Source organism: Silurus aristotelis (assembly GCF_946808225.1).
Source record: "Silurus aristotelis genome assembly, chromosome: 17".
Lineage (NCBI taxonomy): Eukaryota > Metazoa > Chordata > Actinopteri > Siluriformes > Siluridae > Silurus > Silurus aristotelis.
In genome coordinates, this window is record NC_139590.1 from 12,256,652 (window position 1) to 12,277,822 (window position 21,171).

General features: G+C 37.8%; 1 protein-coding gene across 2 annotated transcripts in view; it reads left to right on the forward strand.

Annotated features, from left to right (window-relative positions):
• The window catches only part of grin2ca (glutamate receptor, ionotropic, N-methyl D-aspartate 2Ca), a 56,196-nt gene extending 35,422 nt beyond the window's left edge, over positions 1-20,774 (forward strand). For both annotated transcript variants that reach the window (XM_083567115.1, XM_083567116.1), the window contains 9 exons: positions 4,463-4,674; positions 8,602-8,770; positions 10,233-10,386; positions 10,568-10,693; positions 11,348-11,577; positions 13,573-13,733; positions 13,822-14,009; positions 14,309-14,541; positions 18,474-20,774. In XM_083567115.1, the coding sequence (XP_083423241.1) occupies positions 4,463-4,674; positions 8,602-8,770; positions 10,233-10,386; positions 10,568-10,693; positions 11,348-11,577; positions 13,573-13,733; positions 13,822-14,009; positions 14,309-14,541; positions 18,474-20,114 (3,114 nt within the window). In that variant the 3' untranslated portion in view covers positions 20,115-20,774. The remainder of the gene's footprint in view (positions 1-4,462; positions 4,675-8,601; positions 8,771-10,232; positions 10,387-10,567; positions 10,694-11,347; positions 11,578-13,572; positions 13,734-13,821; positions 14,010-14,308; positions 14,542-18,473) is intronic.
• Positions 20,775-21,171: the final 397 nt, after the last annotated feature.

Here is a 21,171-nt window from a genome sequence, read left to right on the forward strand (position 1 = left end):
TCACCAGAGTTTGTGTTTGCTGTCACTTTGTTGTATAAGTATAAGTGATTTTTGGCTCCATTTCCTGTCATCTATGAAAAGTGATACATTTAAATGTAATTTAAATTTAAATAAAAATTTTTTAAAGCATCTATCAGACATTCTATGCTTTCAAATGACTTTCACTACTGAGCTAGGAGTAGATTTAACCCAGCAGAACAAAGAATACTTTTTTTTTAATTGAATAATCACAGATTTCTTTAATAAACCTATCGGAGGATAACATTCATTTCAGCCTGCATGCTAAAACTTCCTAAAGTCATTTTACAGTATGAAAGGCAATAACTTCTGGACAAAATAGACTAAGCTGAAGCAGGAGAGGTACTCCTTTTTCTTTTTTTATTTTTGACTTTCTCAGTTTTCATTTCCATTGTGTCCCTTGGGGCAGAGTCCATTTTCTTGACTCATTCTCATATTCTCATTCACTTGAGAGTTGCGGAGTCCTTGATCTCTCTCACTCAGATCCATCTCTAAGCTGCACTGCAGACTGATAATTCACTCTACACTCATGTTGTGCAGCAGAGGTCATTTATTAGGCAGGTAAATCACCACATAGCTCTATTCAAAATCTCTTAGGCTGACAGCTGACGATGACCTGCTCTTCATATTGGTGTTCACGTCCCCTTCCAGACAGACCTCTTTTCAAAAAGATGAAAAAGTGACCTCAGGCATGCGGAAAAATATTAAACAGAGTGTGTTTGACAGATAAAGATAAGCGACCAGGAGTTGAACTTGGGTTAAGCCTCACATCCTGCAGTGTGATGTATAAAACTAACAGAAAACTGTTCATAAAATCTTTCCCTCTGCTTAGTCTTAAAAAATGACTGCCGGTTAGTCCAGCAGTATCTTATTTGTTCTTTGATATACAATATACCCTTAAGCAAAATCAATTTGACTTCTCTCTGACACAACCAACACAAAAGGCACCAGGCTAGTTCACATGAGCTGTGCAAATGCCCTTCATCTGTGTATTCCCCAAATCTTTACAACAGAGAATCATTGTGCCAGTCAGAAATTGTAATAATTTTGTACTAGGAATCCTAAACAGATTAAATCTGCTAGCCACAGAGGGAAGATCTGTTTCATCTGAGTGCTTTTGGATAAGATTAAGGCTCCTGAGTTCTCATTTTCTACACTTGCATGAAATTTCAACAATGAAATTCCAAGAAAATCTATTTGTAAGTCGGAACTGCAATAGGGATTTATTTCCTTTATCCACAAATGCTGAAAGATCTACTACAGTGTAGATAAAAAATAAATAAAAAAATAACCAAATTATATTCATTTATGAACAACGTTATTAACAGACAACAAAATGTAAGCATTCGATTTATTCAAATATCTGTCTTCAGTTTCTCAAAAGATTTGTGATTAGTTTCTTCCTAATTACTTTTATCCTCTAGGCTTTTCTTGCAAGTGTTTCCTGGCTAGTGGTTTACATATTAATGAAGACATTAAGCCAAATCAATGTATGCTATTATGCTCTCGACCAAGCACAGCAAAATATAATGAATACAATTATAGAAAAAAATGGTTTAATTAGCCACAAAATAATTAGCAAAAGCATTGTCCAAATATATTTCCATTATTTCTTTCACACCATGAAGTATTTCACCAGCAGCATTTGTTCACACTGATCTAGTTTGTACACTGGAGAATGTAAAATTCATAAGAAATCAAATATATGAGTTTAAATGTTTTTAAGAACTATTAACCATGTTCTGGTTCCTTCAGCTTCATTTTAACCAGCTTCTTAGTAAATTGGTTAACACAGTGTAGGATAGCTTTCAAAAGGCCAAATGGCTCCTATACAAGCGCTTCAAAAGCACAAGCATTTCTAAAAGCCACTTTCAATAGGTGTCATGGGGTCTCATTTTGACTGCTTTCATTTATTTTGATGTCAAGTTGACTGAAACCCTGAGTCAGCTAATACAAGAGAGAACAGAGTAAATAGAGACTCTGATATAATCTTTCATTATATAACACTGATACATTCTGGAGGCTTTGTCAGTACCAATTATTATATTATATACCTGACCCTAGAGTTTCATAATTCTCCTTATTACAAGAGGAATACTTGTGATTACATAATGACAAAGTTAGATGTATTCTTCTTCTTCTTCTTCCTCTTTTGGCAGCTCCCATTAGGGGTCACCACAGCAGATCATCTGTCTCCATACTACTCTGTCCTTTACATCTGCCTTTTTGAAACCAACTACCTGCATGTCTTCCTTCACCACATACAAAACCTCCTCTTTCTCTTTTTCTTTTTCCTGGTGGCTCCATCCTCAGCATTCTCCTACTGATATACCCCATGTCCCTCCTCTGTCCAAACCATCTCAATCAGGCCTCTCTTACACTGTCCCCAAAATGTTCTACATGTGCTGTCCCTCTAATAATCTCGTTTTTAATTGTGTCCATCCTCGTCACTCCCAATTAAAATTTTAACATCTTCAGCTCTGCTACCTCCAGCTCCACCTCCTGTCTTTTACTCAATGCCACTGTCTCTAATCCATATAACATCGCAGGTCTAACCACAGTCCTATAAACTTTCTCTTTCACTCTCGCAGATACTCTTCTATAACAAATCACTCCTGCACACTCTTCTCCACTTACTCCACCCTGCCTGCACACTTTTCCTCACTTCTCTAACACACTCTCCATCACTTTGCACTGTTGATCCCAGGTATCTGAACTCTTCCACCTTCTCCACCTCTTTTTTCTGCAACCGCACCACTCCACTGTCCTCCCTCTCATTCACACACATGTACTCTGTCTTACTCCTACTGACTTTGATTTTTCTTCTCTCAAGCACATACCTCCAACTCTCCAGGCTCTTCTTAACCTGCCCCTACTCTCACCACAAATCACAATAACATCCGCAAATATCATAGTCCATGGACCTCGTCCAACAACCTGTCCATCACCACTGCAAACAGGAAAGGGCTCAGAGCCGATCCTTGTCGCAGTTCGACCTCCAAATTAAACCATCTGTCGTTCCTACTGCACACTTCAATGCTGTCACACTGTCCTCATACATGTCCTGCACCACCCTTACATACGTCTCTTACACACCTGACTTCCTCATACAATACCACAACTCCTCTGCGTCTGTGGTGCTCTTTCTCGGCATGAACCATACTGTTGCTCACAGATGGTCACCTCTTCTCTCAGCCTGGCTTCCATTACTCTTTCCCATAACTTCATGGTGTGACTGATCAACCTAATTTCCCTGTAGTTACTGCAGGTTTGCACATTTCCCTTATTCTTAAAGATCGGTACCAGCACACTCCTTCTCCATTCCTCAGGCATCCTCTCACCTCCCAAAATCTTGTTGAAGAACCTGGCTAAAAACTCCACTGCCATCTCCATGCTTCTACTGGTATGTCATCTGGTCCAACCGACTTTCTTCTTCACCTCTAAAACCATCCTACAAACCACCATCTGATGCTGTCTAGCTACACTGTCCCCTGCCAACACCTTACATTCTCTAATCTCCTTCACGTAGCATCTCCTACATAGAACATAGTCCACCTGTGTGCACCTTCCTCCACTCTTATATGTCTTACATTCCTCTCCCTAAGACCATACCTACCCATCACCTCCTCATCACCTCTGTTTCCTTCACCAACATGCCCATTAAAGTCTGCCCCAATCACCAATTGTTCTTTGCTAGGTACACCATCTACCACTTCATCCAAATCACTCAAGAATTTTCCTTCTCCTTCATCTCACAACCCACTTGTGGAGCATAAGTACTAATGACATTTATTATCACCTTATCAGAAACTCTCTTCACCTCCACTATTCTCTTATTGTACTCTTCCTTCAGAATCACCTCTACACCATTTCTCTTTCCATCCACACCATGATAGAGCAGTTTAAACCCACCTTCAATGTTCCTGGCCTTACTCCCTTTCCACTTGGGTTCCTGAACACACAACATTTCTACCTTTAATTACATGTGGTCGTCTCTGGCCCATAAATAAAGCGAGTTTAATTGAAATATAATACATTTTTAAAGTCAACATTCATGCCAATGTAATGTCAGAATTATGATAATGATATGGGTTTATACAGTATATTTTTTCTGCCACTAAATTTTGATGTTCAGTTTGTCACATTACCTTTTTTGTGACATGGATGTAAGTAGAAATTAACTAAGCTACAAAAACAATAACAATTATGTAACAGACACATGCTGTTAATATTCTTTATTAATAATTATGTATGTTTACTTTAGTTGTCATTAAATGTTAATGCACCATTAAGTAAAAAATTAAGAACAATTATTAAACCACACTGCAATCTGATTGCAATCTCCAGAAAATCTGCAAGAATTTTTTTATAGTGGTTCACAATCATTGGATGATTTTTGATTATTGTATCTTACTTGGATCAGTTTTTCTCCTCTGTTCTCCAGGTTGGAAATTACGAGTCTGGTATTATGCAGATGCGCTATCCTGTCTGGCCTCGGTATGGAACGTACTTGGAGCCAGTTTCGGATAACCGCCATCTAACTGTGGCCACTCTTGAAGAAAGGCCATTTGTGATAGTAGAGGCTGTGGACCCCATCACCGGCACCTGCCTCAGCAACACTGTGCCCTGCAGACGGCAATCAAACAAGACTGAGGTGTAAGTAACTGCGGTCGGTCCTTTTTTTTTTTTTATGTCCCTTACAGGTTCCAGTACATGATAATAAAAACAGATGTATATAATACAGTAAACAAAATGCATGTTAATCTGATACTTATCTAACTGATGCAGCATTTAACAAAGAAAAAATCACTACAAATTCAAAGGGTGACTGTCAATAAAAATCTTATTTGTGCACAAATTACTTGTGCAAAAGGACATCTAAGTGTTAAGATGTATAATCTATATATAATATAGATTATACATCTTAACACTTAGATGTCCTTTTGCACAAGTAATTTGTGCAAAAGGACATCTAAGTGTTAAGATGTATAATCTATATATAATATATAATCTTATTGAGTGCCTTACGTTTTTTAACATTATGTGAGATGTAGTGGTCATTATCTTTAGTGGCCATTACGAAGTTATGAAAGTGTGATATGACAAGAGTTACAGTTTCTGAGTTGTACATACATTTTTTGCAAACTGAAAGGTCTAGATCTAATTTAAGATTATGTGATGCTTTTATTCCTGGCCTCATTATTCTAATAAATCCAGACATGCAATTCCTATTCAGGTATTGAGGAAAAAAATACTACTTGTTTCCCAGGCTGCTTGTTTAGACTAAGTTCATAGATTTAGTAATGACAAGATCTTAGTTTTGTGAAGTTGAGATTTTCTGGTAGCAAAAGTGCTTTTAATAGATTCCTCAACTTGGTACAGATCAATGCGATTTTGTGTGAGGTAATTTTGGTGAAAAATGTACCAATCAACAAATTAGATACCATCCTGACTAGTAAACATCCTCATAAATAAATAAACAGATAAATAAATACATTAATAAAAAACACAAGGATAAAACGTTAATCTAAATAAAAAAATAGTCCAATTACATTGTCACGAATTGCAACCTTAACAATAGCCAATATAAATAAAGAATAAGAATGAACTATTGAACTAATGTATGTATTTGAAACAATTGCATTGCATTGTTTACTAGCATCAATTTTACACCAACATTATAGCTTACACTTATTATTCCAGGCATTGGGACTTGGTGCACACTTATTCCAGCTACATACTCCGTAATGTTTCAGAGAAACTGGAGCTCAATCTAATTGTAGCAGTTATATTTTGGAATTTCTTTCCCATACCAGACACTGCAATGACACTTAAGTTGCCTCCATTGCAGACCTTTCAGTTTTGTGCTGAAACAAAAAACAACCCCAAAAGTGACGTTAAGTACCTCAGTTTCAGGAGTCAGAGTGTGAAGTCAGTCATTACAGACCTTACTATTCAGGTTCTTCCTCGAATAGTAATTCCCATTTGTTCCTTTAGTTATTTTCACAGTTCTGTGGCTTTAACAGCTCTCAAATGTCCCCTGAGAGCCCACTGTACTCACAGCACTGCCTGATCAGAGTGGAGTGACAATTTGCAGATTTGATTAAAGTGCAGCCTGAGCAGAAAGTGTGGATCTCTCAGGGCTTCCTGCCAAAGATTCAGAATCACCTTGTCCAGGGTCTCTTACAGCTGGAATGAAAACATTTGCACACATTATGTGTAAACATATTGAGATGCCTTTGGAACCCGAGTTAAGCATCGCTGCTGAACTCTGAACACTGCCAGGTGGTGTGACAGGGGAGCAGAGTGTTTACCATGAATCATCAGTGGGAAAGGCTTGTTTGCAGCCAGCAGTTTATTCGTTATCTTTTGAGATTATGTGTGTGTGTGTTTGTGTTTATACCGACCTTTTTAACCCTTCTTTGTCATGGCATGGTTGTATGGTTCATTAGTCTGGAGCGAGGTTACAAGGTGATTTTTCATCAGAGTGCTCTGGTTTTGCTTCTCTACAGCGCAAAGACTTTCTTGCTTGAAAACACTTTTTCTCCAACTCTCCAAATACACACACACAGACACACCATCCCGTTGTCTTCTCATTATCTGCTATCTATTCTGGAAGCCAATTAACCTGCAGCACCAGGGTGAACCCTCTCCCCCAGGATCCACATACAGAACCATGCTGTTGCCACTCACCTGCAGGCAAGGTCAAGCAAATCAGCTGAAAAGTTAAGTAAAAGAAGTTAGGGACATGTGAGCATGCTGCAGAACATGCTTCACATATTCACCTTGAAACTTGGCACAACAAAAGTCCAAATCGAACCAGCAGCGAATATCTAATCCCTAACAGAATACAGTCAAGCGTAACATGTGATAGTGACTTCATTTAACGTTCTAGAGACGTGTTTTTCCATCACAGTGTCAACTCACACATCTGCTCCATCTCAAAGCTAGATCTCTTATAATCCTGTTTTAGGGAGACACTTTACTCGTCACGTCCCAGTAATCCACACTAAACCGCTAGAGTTGATCCTTATCCCACTGTCTCTGTCCATCTTAAATGCAAAGCCAAGTCTGTTCACTTGCAATGTTTTGCTGAAGCCGACTGTGGATGACTGTTTATGTATCCAATTCTCTTTAGAAGATTCTCTGAGAGAGAGAAAAGCACTTAAAATACAATACACTTAATTGGTAACACAGACAACATGCTACCCAAGCGAAACTTTCTATTCATTGCTCTTTAGCTTAAAAACTTTTTATGAAACATGATCACATGTCAATGATAATGGTAACACCTAATTTAAAAAAAAAAAAAAAAAAAAGAAACAAGAAACAAAAAATAACAATTGTAAAAAATTTTAAAAATGAAATAAAGTTACAATAACAAGTGACATTTGATGCATCAATGCACTTTATATTGTATATGTAAATCTGCATAATGTACATGGTTTTAATCAAAAGTTTTTAACAGCACCATATGTATCTAATGAAAAATGCAGGAATTTAGAAAACAAATTTCATTAGATGTCTAAAATGCAATCAAACATTAGATTTTTTTTTTTTCATATTTAAAATTGTGATATTTATTCTGACAAATGCTATAGAAATGCATTGTATGATGTATGCAGATTCCAATATTATGTTTTAAAGGAAGTGAGTGGTTTGAAAATAAAAATGTTTGCATTGCTATGTGCTTGTTTATGTGAGGGGTATATGATATGGCAGTGAGAATTCGCCATCCAGTAGCCATTGCAGAAATGTAGAGTTACTTTCTTGCCTTTGTTTGCTGGTGATTATTTTTTGCATCAGATTTGTTTTGTCCAGGCCCGGCTGTCCTTCCATCTGTTATAGCTGTGACATAACACAAGGACCTGCCGTGACACGCCGGAGACACCCACCCACTGCTGACGTCACCTGTCCTCTCATGCTTTTTCACTATCTCACCAGATTTTTTTCCGTTTGCTTGGTCTTCTTTTTTCTCTCTTTTCTATAGTGATGACTATGTTTTTGGCACTGCTGTGTGTATGTGCTTGAAGGTTGGAGTGAGAAATGCTGCCAAAACTGAGCTATAACTGTACTGGAAATTGCACCATCACAAGATGGGACATGATGCTATTCTCCATCTCTGCTCCAAATAACTCACACTGACATCACCAGGCCATCTGATTGGATTTATTGAGCTTCTTATTATGCAGTCCTCATATCTTCTATGTGCATTTGATTGATACCATCTATCAGTGCTGCACCAACGATTCACAATCAACAAAAGTGAAGCCAATTTAAAAAATGATGTGCTGTTAATGAGACACAGCAGAGTTTTTCTCCGATTTATACACTAAAATGTCCTTTTTTTTCCTTCCCTTTGCTTCCCAGCAGTTATGACAAAACTCCAAGCACAACATGACAAATTATGAAACCAGCATGTGCAAACTGACTAGCACTTGTGAATAATAGATGAAAGTTGACTCATTATCTGGTTGACCTGTTTAAAACACGTAAATTAAATCAGTGAAAAAAAAACTGTGTTATTGTTTCCAGATCATTTTAGGAATCAGCAGGCAGTAATGTCTGTTCTTATACCTACAGGATCATTGGAGACACTGAGCCCTATACCAAACTGTGCTGTAAAGGCTTTTGCATCGACATCCTAAAGAAACTTTCCCGTAATATCAAGTTCTCCTATGACCTTTATCTGGTTACCAATGGCAAACATGGCAAACTCGTCCGAGGCGTTTGGAATGGCATGATTGGAGAGGTGAGATGTGCAGCTGTGCTCATGCTTTTGGGTTTAAAGCACTTAGTTTACAGGATTTACACTAACTTTAAAAAAAACTTATTACACTATTAAATCGTTTTATTTGTTCTCACTTTAGGGCATATTATATTGCAGCGAGACCAGGCTGTTAACTCTGAAGTAAAACTGCAGACATGAATAGTAAAAGCTGCAACTTTCAGCTACTTTATATGAACAGTGGCTCGCGAGTGATATGCTTAATTTTCTGTTTTATTTGGTGTTATTTTTCTCCCTCATTTACAAGTAATAAAAACCCTCAAGGAATACAAGGAAATTTTGTTACTAATTACTAAAATTCAAAAAAAAATAATTGAGAGCATGAAACAGTTTCCAACCTTTTTAATTATGACTCCATTATATTATTTTATCTCATGGTGTTCAAAGTTTCAAAGATTATGACTTGAAATACAGACCAGGATTTCAAAATCCCAGCACAGAGAAAAATAGCCATTAATGGATACTTGGGCATGACCTATAACCCTTAAATGCTTTGTTGTGTTTAGAATCATTTGTATCCTGTGCTGATTGTAAGAAGCTGCGAATGAATGTACCAGTAGGGTTTCTTTTCAAACTCAGTGTATTCCTGACCCATTCGACTATAATTATATGTCTATTCTAGTCGTCTTCTCTTTCACACTGATATGTAATCATATACCAGTTCTTCTAGGCCTTGCTTTTTAACTGCATTAGTCCACTATACAACACTTTACAATTCACAGCAAATTATATAAATGTCAAAATATAATCTGATTTCCAAGCCTTCCTTTTCAATATTTTGGGTCTAGACTGAAAAACAAAAACATGAAAAAAATCATTATTAAGTAAGTAAAAAGATAAAAGAAAGAAGGAAGGTAGGATAAAGGCAGATAAATAAGTAGAGAGGAAGGTAGGTAGATAGATATCTTTTAAGGTCTTGTTATTACCTATTACATTTTTATAACCTGTCCTATTTGGACTCAGCCCAATTTATCCTATGAACTAAATGGAGTTTTCTGAGAAAATTACAGAAAGTGGTACAAGCCCAAGGTTTTCTGTCACTTTTCTCTGAATGCCAAATGAGAAATATAAGCGGTGGAGCTTCTTACACAAGAACAGCAATATCATATAATATAGGGCTCTTATATAATATTAGATCACAGTCAGACTTTGGTAACATGCACACAAAATAAACCTATATGTCTAATTTGGATGAACAATGAAACTCCTGAATTAAATGTTTTTAAATATCCAATTGCTTTAGGTTATGAAGAGGTATTATGTGAGAGTGATCTGACAGTACCAAATGTCACAGCAATTTATTTGAAATAATGCATAAGAAAATTACGTTCAACAATCTGTTTTCTTAAATTAAGAGTTTAAACCTCTAAGTTCTGTTTGAAGATTAAAACTATAACTCTTAATGTGTTTTTTCTGTTTCTTGAAGGTGGTCTATAAGAGGGCAGACATGGCCATTGGGTCTCTCACTATAAATGAGGAGCGCTCTGAGATCATTGACTTTTCTGTGCCGTTCGTGGAGACGGGGATCAGCGTGATGGTGGCCAGGAGCAACGGAACTGTGTCTCCATCAGCCTTTTTGGGTATAAAGCTTTTGTTATTTCTTGTTTTTGGTTATTGTTTATGTGCTTTGAGATATCTGTAAAATCTAGAAGATTTTGATAATTATATCACATCATTAGAAAACAAATAGTAAAAAACTGCCCTCCATATATCCTCAAGTGTTCAGATTTAAACATTTTTTATTCTTCTTCTCTCTGACAGAGCCCTACAGCCCTGCTGTGTGGGTGATGATGTTTGTGATGTGCCTAACAGTGGTGGCCGTGACTGTGTTTGTGTTTGAGTACTTCAGCCCTGTAGGATACAACCGTAGCTTGGTCAGTGCGAAAGGTAAGTGGAGCAGGCCTGAGAGCAGAAATGAGGACAGATGTACAAGATACTCCCAAACTAATGCAGCCTGATAAAATCTGAAATGACTGATCTGATGAAACATTTGGTTTCATCATGACCTGATTTAAAGGGTAATTTTCTTTTGCAGGAAACTTATTTCAGTGTTAGAGGCTTTAATTAATGGGTTAGATTAAATTTTTTGTCAGGAAAAAAAAACAGTCTACCACAGAGGACTAAGAAAGACTAAATTAGAGTGACCAGTGATATTACACAATATGGACAAAGGTTTGTGGACACTGGACATTTGTGTGTTTCTTTTGAGCATCCCAATCCACATTTAGTACCTATTTGCTGTTACAATTACCTTCTCTCTTCTGGGAAGATGTTCCACTAGAATCTCTAGTGTACTTGTATAGTAGATTTGTGCTGATTCAGTCACAAGGGCTTTAGTAAAGTCAGGTACATGTACTGATGTAGGGAGAGGAGGCTTTAGAGTGTTTATTAGTCAGAGTATCCAGTGTTCAATGGAAAGTTGATTGTATATTCAGCTGCTAAATTTTATGTAGCAAAATTAATGTGCTATGTAGAACAGATTAGATTTAAAAGATTTACAATACTCAGAATGAAAACCTATCCATTAAATATCCATTATAGATCCTGGTGGGCCAACCTTTACCATTGGAAAGTCAGTGTGGCTGCTTTGGGGGATTGTCTTCAACAATTCAGTGCCGATTGAGAACCCAAAAGGCACAACGAGTAAGATCATGGTGCTTGTTTGGGCCTTCTTTGCTGTCATCTTCCTGGCCAGTTACACAGCCAACCTGGCAGCATTCATGATCCAGGAGCAGTACATTGACACTGTTTCTGGACTAAGTGACAAAAAGGTAAGCAATACTGCCGCTGCTTTTTTTAATTCACTTAACAGATTTTGGAGATACAATGGACAACCTGTGGAGGTGAAAGTCTATGTTTAATGATGCTGAATATTTTGTAATTAAATGTGCCTCATTTTATGGATGTCAAAACGTCATCACAAGCTGTGACATTGAAAATGATTGAAAATAAAGTATTTATATGTTTGCATATAAATCGTTTATGACAACAAGCAAAAGGGGGGGTGGGGGGGTTTGCAATCTGATTAAATCTGGTTGATTGTTTACAGACCCTAAATTACTGACAATAACAAAAAAACAGATCACAGACTTTTTACCTTTGGCACTCTAACAATAAGAGCAAATAAATAAAAAAAAAAACAACGAAAGAAGAAAGCAAGAAAAGAACAATCATCATTATATTATCATCATCACTACTTTATATAATCCAATTTGCATTTCTCTACTGAATTACATTCCTGTTATCCAGAAAGAGAAGATTTTCCTTGAGTCCATACCAAAATAATATTTAGCCCAAAAGAGAGTGCGTGAATTGAATTAAATTACATTTAATTACAGGTATTAAATATGCAAAATCTCACACACAGATGCACACAGAAATATAAAATGTCCTCTAATGATACGCACTCCCAATAAGAAATAACCAACTAATGATACGAACTTTTAAACAAACTTTATTGAGTTAACTTCATCATAGTAATTTGTGGTGGTGGTTTCATTTATGCATTATAGTGCAGTTAAGGAGATTTGAGCATTTATTATGGCTCTACAAATACCTTTACAATGACTACATAAAAAAAAGTATTTGGACATGAGCTATACATACGAGTAAATGGAATAATAAAATATTTTCAAATAGAAACTTGTTTACGTTTAGACAACATTTGTACTGGATCATTGCATACTGTATACTGGCTTGTGAGCCAACATTAAAAGTCAGCCAATGGCTATTTGATTCATTTGCATTTTGTATCTCATTTGACCTTATGGTGTAGATGTATAAACATGCATAGAGCTTTGCAACTTGCTAGTGGAGCACCTTGGTAGTGTATGCGGTTCCAAACTATTTTATATGGCTAAAAACATTTTAGTATATTTCGGACAAGTCCATTTTATATCCTTCAAAATATATCTAAAAACAGTATGTCATTTTTGCATTTGCATTATTTAAAGGAGGTTTACAGGCACAAGCACTAAACAGAGCACTGCCAATGATTGGCTCTCTAGACTCTAACAGGGGCTTTTACACATTTCCTCTGCTGCTTTGAGCTCTGTGATTCATTCAAGTAACACTAATCCCCATGCTGGTCACGCATAGTGGAAACTAAGTAAAAATATTAAAACAGCCCCACACAACACATCCTAAATCCTGTAGGCATGAGTAGTAACACATTGACACTCCCCTATTACATTTTGCGCACATTTTATCCCGTGAGCTTCAAATTCATTTCAACTAATATATAAATGGCAATCTTAAACGTCAATATTTCTCATGCTTCAGAATATTTCTGTAATACTGTGTATGTTTTTACTGCCGTGTGTTAATCCATGTAGGAATTACACAAAAGCAAATGAAAAGAAATTATATTACACCTTAAAATAAATGGAGTGAAAGGGAAAATATTGAAATGTCTTGCATCCATGGTTCTGTGACAGTTTAATGTCAGTTTATTGTATAGCTAATCAGACATTTTTTTTTTTTTTTTTTTAATTTAAATAAACCCAGTTTAGTTTTCATGACCGGTGCGACACAGATTCACACTTCACATGTTAAGCCCAGAGATATGGATTTCTGAGAAACCTTGAATACATAGACTAAAGACAAAGACCTTATTAAAAAAGAATTCACATAAAATAAAGAAATTCAGACTTCCTCTAACAGTTCATCTCATTTTACCAAATCTATTACACTGGGGCTATCATGGGGTCTAAAGCCAATTTAACTTCAAATTAAGCTTAAATTTGTCTGTTTCTTGCCTGACTCAGTTCCAGAAGCCACAGGAGCAGTATCCACCATTTCGCTTTGGTACAGTACCTAATGGCAGCACAGAGAGGAATATAAGGAGCAACTATCCTGAGATGCACTCCCACATGGTCAAGTACAACCAGAAAGGTGTTGAAGATGCCCTGAACAGCCTCAAAACTGGGTGTGGATTTACTCTCTTCTCCAAACACTTACAGTTTCAGTAATGCAATTATATTATTCATTTTAATTTTAATCTTTGTTCCAAACAGCAAACTTGACGCCTTTATTTATGATGCTGCTGTGCTGAACTACATGGCTGGAAAAGATGAGGGCTGCAAACTCGTGACCATTGGCAGTGGAAAGGTCTTTGCAACCACAGGCTACGGCATTGCCTTACAGAAGGAATCCCGCTGGAAACGGCCCATTGACCTTGCCCTCCTCCAGTTTCTTGCTGATGGTATCCTCATAAAATTGTCTGAGAAGCTTGCAAAAAAGTTGCAAAGAGTGCATAACCTTTAAGTTTGTCTCTTTGGCAGCGTTAAGCCATTACAAGTCATCAAAGTATGCTGACTTGTGCTTGCACGTTTTGTAAGACAAAGCACATTGTTTTAGTTATAATGTATATACAGTTTTGAATATATTATTCAGTTAATTCTTTTATATAAAATTATATACCGCAACTATATGCCATGCCAATTTTTTTTTCTACCTCCTTGTACTAGTGTCAAGTATTTTCTGATGTATTGTATATTTAAGGTGATACTCAGAAGCTGCAGACAGTGTGGCTGACTGGAATCTGTCGCAATGAGAAGAAAGAAGTGATGAGCTCCAAGTTGGACATTGACAACATGGCTGGAGTGTTTTATATGTTGCTGGTGGCCATGGGCCTCAGTCTGCTGGTGTTTGCTTGGGAGCACCTGCTCTACTGGAAACTACGCCACTCTGTGCACAGGTCTGAACGCCTTGACTTCTTACTGGCAATCAGTAGGGTAAGTGCATCATAGATTTGCATTTAAACTACATTTTGAATCTTCAAATGTTTCTAACATTACACCAGATACAAAAGATACAGCACATACTGCTGAAAATGTCTAAAATCCAATACTGGAACTGCAAAATGTACAAAAGTTAACTTAACTTCTACTAAATATATTCGTTTATTTAGAGCTTCAGTTAGCAGTTAGAATTAAGGTTAATTTTTAAGCATATGGCATATGGCCTGAGAATTTAAGAACCAGCTCGCCAGCTAAACGCAGTTTAATTTGATGGTTTTAATGGTTAGTTTGCAAAACTAAAAGTTAATACAAATAAAATTCCATAATGCCATAATAGGTCAGTTTCAATAATTCTGCATAAAAGATATAACATAGAGACCAGGAATAAAATTTTGACATTATTACCAGTGAGTCAATAACACTGATAATCTCTTCATCATGGCACCTGTTAGTGGGGGGAATGTATGAGGCAGCAAGTGAACATTTTGTCTTGAAAGTTGTTTGAAAATTGATGTGTTAAAAGCAGGAAAAATAAGCAATCGTAAGGATTTAAGCGAGTTTGACAAAGCCAAATTGTGATGGCTAGACGACTGGGTAGGAGCATCTCCAAAACTGCAGCACTTGTGGGCCCTTCCTAGTCTGCAGTTGTCAGTATCTATCAAAAATGGTGCATGGAAGGAACAGTGGTGAACCAGCGACAAGGTTATAGACGGCCAAGTGACGTGCCCGTGTCGTTCGTTCCAACAGACGAGCTTCTGGAGCTCAAATTGCTGAAGAAGTTAATTGCTGTTAATGCTCGATGAGTCAGGATTGTTTTGGCAGCAAAAGGAAATCAAAACTATATTAGGCAGGTGGTCACAATGTTATGCCTGAACTGTGGCCATAAAGATATGCCCGGTTGTTGTATATTAGATATCAGCAGTGTTTTTGCTTGTATCTGTACTTTACTCAAGTATTTCTGTTTGGGGAGACTTTTACTTTAACTTCACTACATTTTAAAGTCAAATATCTTACTTTTTTACTCAGCTACTTTTTGCAAAATCAGTTGTTCCTTTTTTATTTATGAGTAAATAAAAATGTAACTGGTCAAGCACACAGCAAGCCACCTATCAGGGTAGAGGTTTTGTTCACGCTCTGTATTGAACTTGTTTTAATTGGTGCTTGGCAGTGGTGGATTTGGGCGTAGGCGACATGGGCAGTCGGTGGGGGGTGTCGGGGGCATTAACACATAAAATCTTTTTTTAAAAGTCTATCATTTTTCTTTTTTTTTCTTTTTTTACACCGCTCATTTACATGGTCGAGTAAATTATTATATCATGTCATGGTGAAAGAACCTGGTCAGGACTCCCGGTGTGCACCCACCGCCCTGAGAAGTTCCCTTACTCATACACTCAGAAATGAGAGCCGGTGGTTGGGTGACATCACCTCAGTCTTCAAGGTTTCTAGTGGGAGAACTAACAAGACCTGAAGTGACGTCACATCAGTAAGGAAAGCTGAATCTAAATGAAAATTATAGATGATAAAATAAGGTGTAAACCCTCAGGGGCCCAATTCAGAAAAAGGGGGAAAAAAGTAGGGGGAAATTTGCAATAGATGAAGGTGTGCATGCAGCTTTATGACTTATCACATTATAAGGATAGTATAGGCTAAATGCATTTCATGAATTAATAACTGTACATCACTTAGGTAATGCTCTGTTGCCTGCTATGCTTTTACACATAGAGCAACAATATTTTTTTTAGCTTGCATAATATTATAATTTATAGTATGTAGTTTATCATAATGTGTGTAGCTTGCAACAAAACAATTACAGTTTTTATAGTCTAGTTGGATCAACTAGCTTATAGTTAGTTTAACTAGCACTTATAGATTTGGTTACCTTTAATTGAGGTGATGTCAAAGGTTTTCTGTAATTGTACTGTAATAAAGTCCTCAACTGAGTTCAGTAAGGGTAATATCCAGAGCAGCTTAAGAAGCTAATTTAAAAGACATGTTATAAGGATGTAGATAATGTATGTATCTTATAGCTTGAATTAGCCAAGGAGTTGTATGGTTCTTGGTTCCTGGAGTTTGATAAATTGTTCACAATGGGGTTTTTAATTTTGCAATAAATGCATTTAGTGTGATATTTATACCAAATTTGTGGTATCCAATTTTGTGGACTGCCCTAAGAATATGTCTTACTCGTCCAGTGATGCTAGTGGAAGTATAGAGGAGCTTTTTAAAGCTGAAACTAATCAATGGGGGAGACATTGGTTGGTACACCCAGGGCGCCATTCAAGCTAGAACCGCCATTGCCGGTTGGCAGTATCTTTTTAGCACGTATATACAGTTTCCCTTCACAAACTGCATTAACAACACTTTGGGAATGCTCCTGTGTGAGCACACTCTAAACCATGTGTGTAATCAGTCCAACGGAACTCTTTTAGGAGATTCCTCTCAGGCGGGATATTTGGTCCCAGGCAGGGGCACTTTGTTTCACCCCCGCCCCGAGCTGTGGAGGCTGTGGCTGTGGCCCCTGATAAGCTTGCGGCTTATCATGCTCCGCTTGCTGAGCAGTCACTAGGGAAAAACTTACTGGTGACATGTTTCCTCCACAGTACCCAAAGCGACACAGAGTGCCTTCGTGGGACCTGGCCATAGTTCTGGAGGCCCAGTCTAGGCCTCCCTTCGAGTTCTTGCCCGAGGTGCCCTTAAGATTTCAAACAGTCTTGACTGTTTTTCTACTGGCCATCTCGTCTCTAAAGAGATTTTGAGACCTTCACACCCTTTCCATGATCCTCTCCTGTCTGGAGTTCCCCCCGAGGCATGGCCAGTGCAGTGAATTTGGACCAGCTGTTTGTCTGCTGCTGTTGTTAACGCAGCGTCTCGCTCTCTCTGGGAACCAGGGTTGCATACGTAACTTAGAGACTTCCAGCATCAGTTCAACATCAAGCAGAACATTTTGAGAGGCATAAATGATGGAAGAAACTGCTGATTCTAGCTTGCCACAACACCCATGGCATATTTACACAATTTTTTTTAAGTTGTTGAAAAGAAGGTTTTGGGTTCATGATAAATAATTTTATATTAATCAGTGTTTTATAATTAATATTAATATAATTCTATTAATAGATTGAAGTGCTAAACTAAGTTGATTAAGCAAGAGTTGATACAGATGAAAATAGCATATTATAGCCATAATAAAGTTCTTGGATACGTAAATACATTTGAAGGCAAATACTATTGTACTTTTACTCAAGCAAAAGTTTAAAGGGAGCACTTTTACCTTTACTGGAGTAATATTTTACATCATGTATCTCTACTTGTCCCCCACTGAATATCAGCAATAGTCCAAAAAATTGGACAAAAGGAACAATATGAATAATGTTTGCTTTATTACCTATAGGTCACCCTGTTTAGGAAATTTGTTCCATTTTGAAAATTAAAAGATTAATAGCCTTATTATGGAATGTAGATATACTGACAAAAGTGATGTTACTTTAAGTATTCTAGGGCACAATGCAGCAGAAAAAGAGAAGAAAAGTAGCATAAATGCATGGTCATAGGATTTTATGGGCAAAATCATGGGCATACTTTTAATTCATTTCAAATATTAATAATGCATAAATGCTTTGAAAGCCAAACAGTTTGCTTGTGACATAACTCTTGATGTGAAAATCTATTCTGCTTTTGTTTTCACTAATGTAATACTAAGTAGGAGTTTGGCATGTAATATATATATATATATATATATATATATATATATATATATATATATATATATATATATATATATATATATATATATATATATATATATATATATAAGCAATGCAGTTATAATTTCATGTATTACCTATCTGATGCAAACCCTGCTGGCTAGAACTGTATAAATTTATTGTTATTTTTATGTTTAAACTTTCTCTTTGTTGTTTCTCGTGTAGGGTATCTACAGCTGCTTCAGTGGTGTGGAGGATGCAGACCACGATGGAAGTATACAGAGCCCAGATGTTACTAGCAGTTACACTCAGGCCAACATGCTAAAGATGCTTAAGACAGCCAAAGATATTGTATCTTCTGCCAGAGTGGAGAACTCCTTGGACAATGCCACCAAGACGATTGAAAATTGGAGCCGCCGAGCTCCAGAAGCTTCAAAGCCTAGTCTTCCAACCCGTCTGATTAGCACAGATGCCAGTCATGGCCGTTTGCCCTATATCTCCAGTGTCACCTGCAATCATACACCTTACACCCAGAGGGCACTAACTTCCCCTTTTCCTCTGCATTATGGAGACAGTGCCACATTGGTAGAGAAGCCTCGGGTAGTGACAAGGCCTACCGCATTACGTTACACTCTCCCCGCACGGACCAGCCACCATCATATATATGAACGGACACTACCTATTTCTAGTCTGAGCAGTCCCCATATTGCTATGAGGGATCCCCCACCTCCCACAGCCCCAAAGCCACATCACAGTGCCAGGCTATTCATGGACAGCCAGGGCTGCCATCAAATGACCTCCTCCTTTCTCCCTTACCATGAGTTCCATGTCCCTGACATCTATGTAGAACACCAAGCACCTTCTGAGAGCCGGAAACTGTACACTGAAGGACTGGGCCGCAAGAAGAGGTCCCACAGCTATGTGGCACAATCCCCAGAACCTCGGCGCAGGAATGATTATGATGAACCAACCTCTTGCTTGGCTGAGCTTAGAGCTAATCAGCTACTGGAAAACCATGCCCATGCTTCTCCCTGCATGGGAAGCCACTACCAAAGGCCCAGTGGCAGCTGTAACTCCTGTATGAAATCATACCTGGATCCAGATATGGATGATGTCCCTCTGCTTGGAAAGGAGAAACTGAACCGCCGCGCCTCGTTCCTCAGGGCCACATGGGGTAGTGACAGGTTGCGGCATCTAGATGAGAAGCCTTCAACCTCTGCATCTTCTTCCAGTCGCATCAACATGCCGGACCTCTTTCCTCGTGTAGTGGTAGCTAATCCCAAGCCTTCAAAGATGTATGCCAATGCTAGTAACAACTTTTGCTACAATATGCCAGCTGAGCCAGCTTATCTTGACCCAGCTCACATGGGATCCTACCCCTACAAGCCACAGAAACTCAAATACTCTCATTCTACCCGCCTTCCCTCATACCGTGAGGCAATTCTGCAGAATGCAGCAGCTCTGCGGCGGTCTTCTTCTACAGTTGTGCACAGACATTATTCTACCTACCTAAACTCATACACTGACTTGCCAGTATATATGGGTCCACTGGCACAGGGGCCTGCACATTTTTACGATCATTCCAAAGACATGTGTCACATGTACCCCTGCGTCAACCACTGCACGAATGATGGTGCCCTGGTTACCCGGATAGGTGGAAGGCCTGTGATGTATGAAAACACTGCTTTTGGAGGCTATGAGGGTGTTGGATGCTCACGTGAAGAACCACCTCTGCAGCCACTGCACAGTTTACCAGTTTCATCTAAGAACAGGGACCGCAGACACCTTTTAGCGGCACGAAGGATTAATAGTCCCTACGTGCCAAAGCCCTGGGGCAGAGTGTCTAGTCTGGAGTCTGAAGTTTAAATGGCTCATAGTCTTGTACCACTGTAAACTTCAGAAGGATAAAGTGTGTAAATGTCCAGAACTTCCAAGCATCAAATTTTGCAAAAATAAAAGCTGTGCTGAAGGTGGTAACAAGAGTGGACTGGAAGTGATACCCAGTGCAATAATTATGCAAGGCAGAGGTAATGACAGAAAGGGCACAAAATTGTTGATTACTGCTGGGACATCAAGTATTTAAAAATGCTAAAAGAAGTAAACATAATATTAATTAATTGAATACTTATATATTAAAACTGAGCCTATATATTATCATTATTTTTTAATGCAGTTGCATAAACACGGCCATTCTCCACAAACAGACAGCGCAAGCTGCAAGGGATAGTCCACGGTGGAATTAATCTTCACATACTTTGTGTTTTTGGGCAAAAATCTGCATTCCACACTTTCAGAGTCAATTGCAAGGCATTGCAAAGTTTTATAAATCAACCACTACAAAAAGGTCTTCCAACATTTTGTTTTGTAAGTTTTCAGAAAGCTGAATGTTTGGGGCTTTTTACTTGCTCCAGTGATGTAACAAACTTTAACTGACTGGTGAACTGGAACTGATTTTTCCGTCTGTATTTCCACAATGGTTTCACTGTTTAATAAATGACTGGTGGCTTGAAAAGCCTTTTGGAATAAGCTCTGTTGTCATTTGTTAGATGATCAAATGTAATATAGAAATCAATAGACAATAGACAAGCAATACATATGTACACATGTACCTGCTCCTGAAAAATCATTATGCATCCACAAACAAATGGCAAGCATAATCTTGATGAGGTGAAGTTAGTCAGATGTAACAAAAAAATGTTCTTCCACTTATACAATCAAAATCAACAGATTCACTATTAACCTTCACCTTGATTGTGGTTACAGCTCTTTACCTTATTAATAAGTTATTTCTGAGACTTTACTAATAAGATAAAGTGTCTTACCATGGAACTTGCAAACAACAATCTTTCAGCTTTGACAGTAATATTGATGTTGAAGCAGGTGATCCTTTCCCTGATAAATGATTCAATACGTGCAGATACAA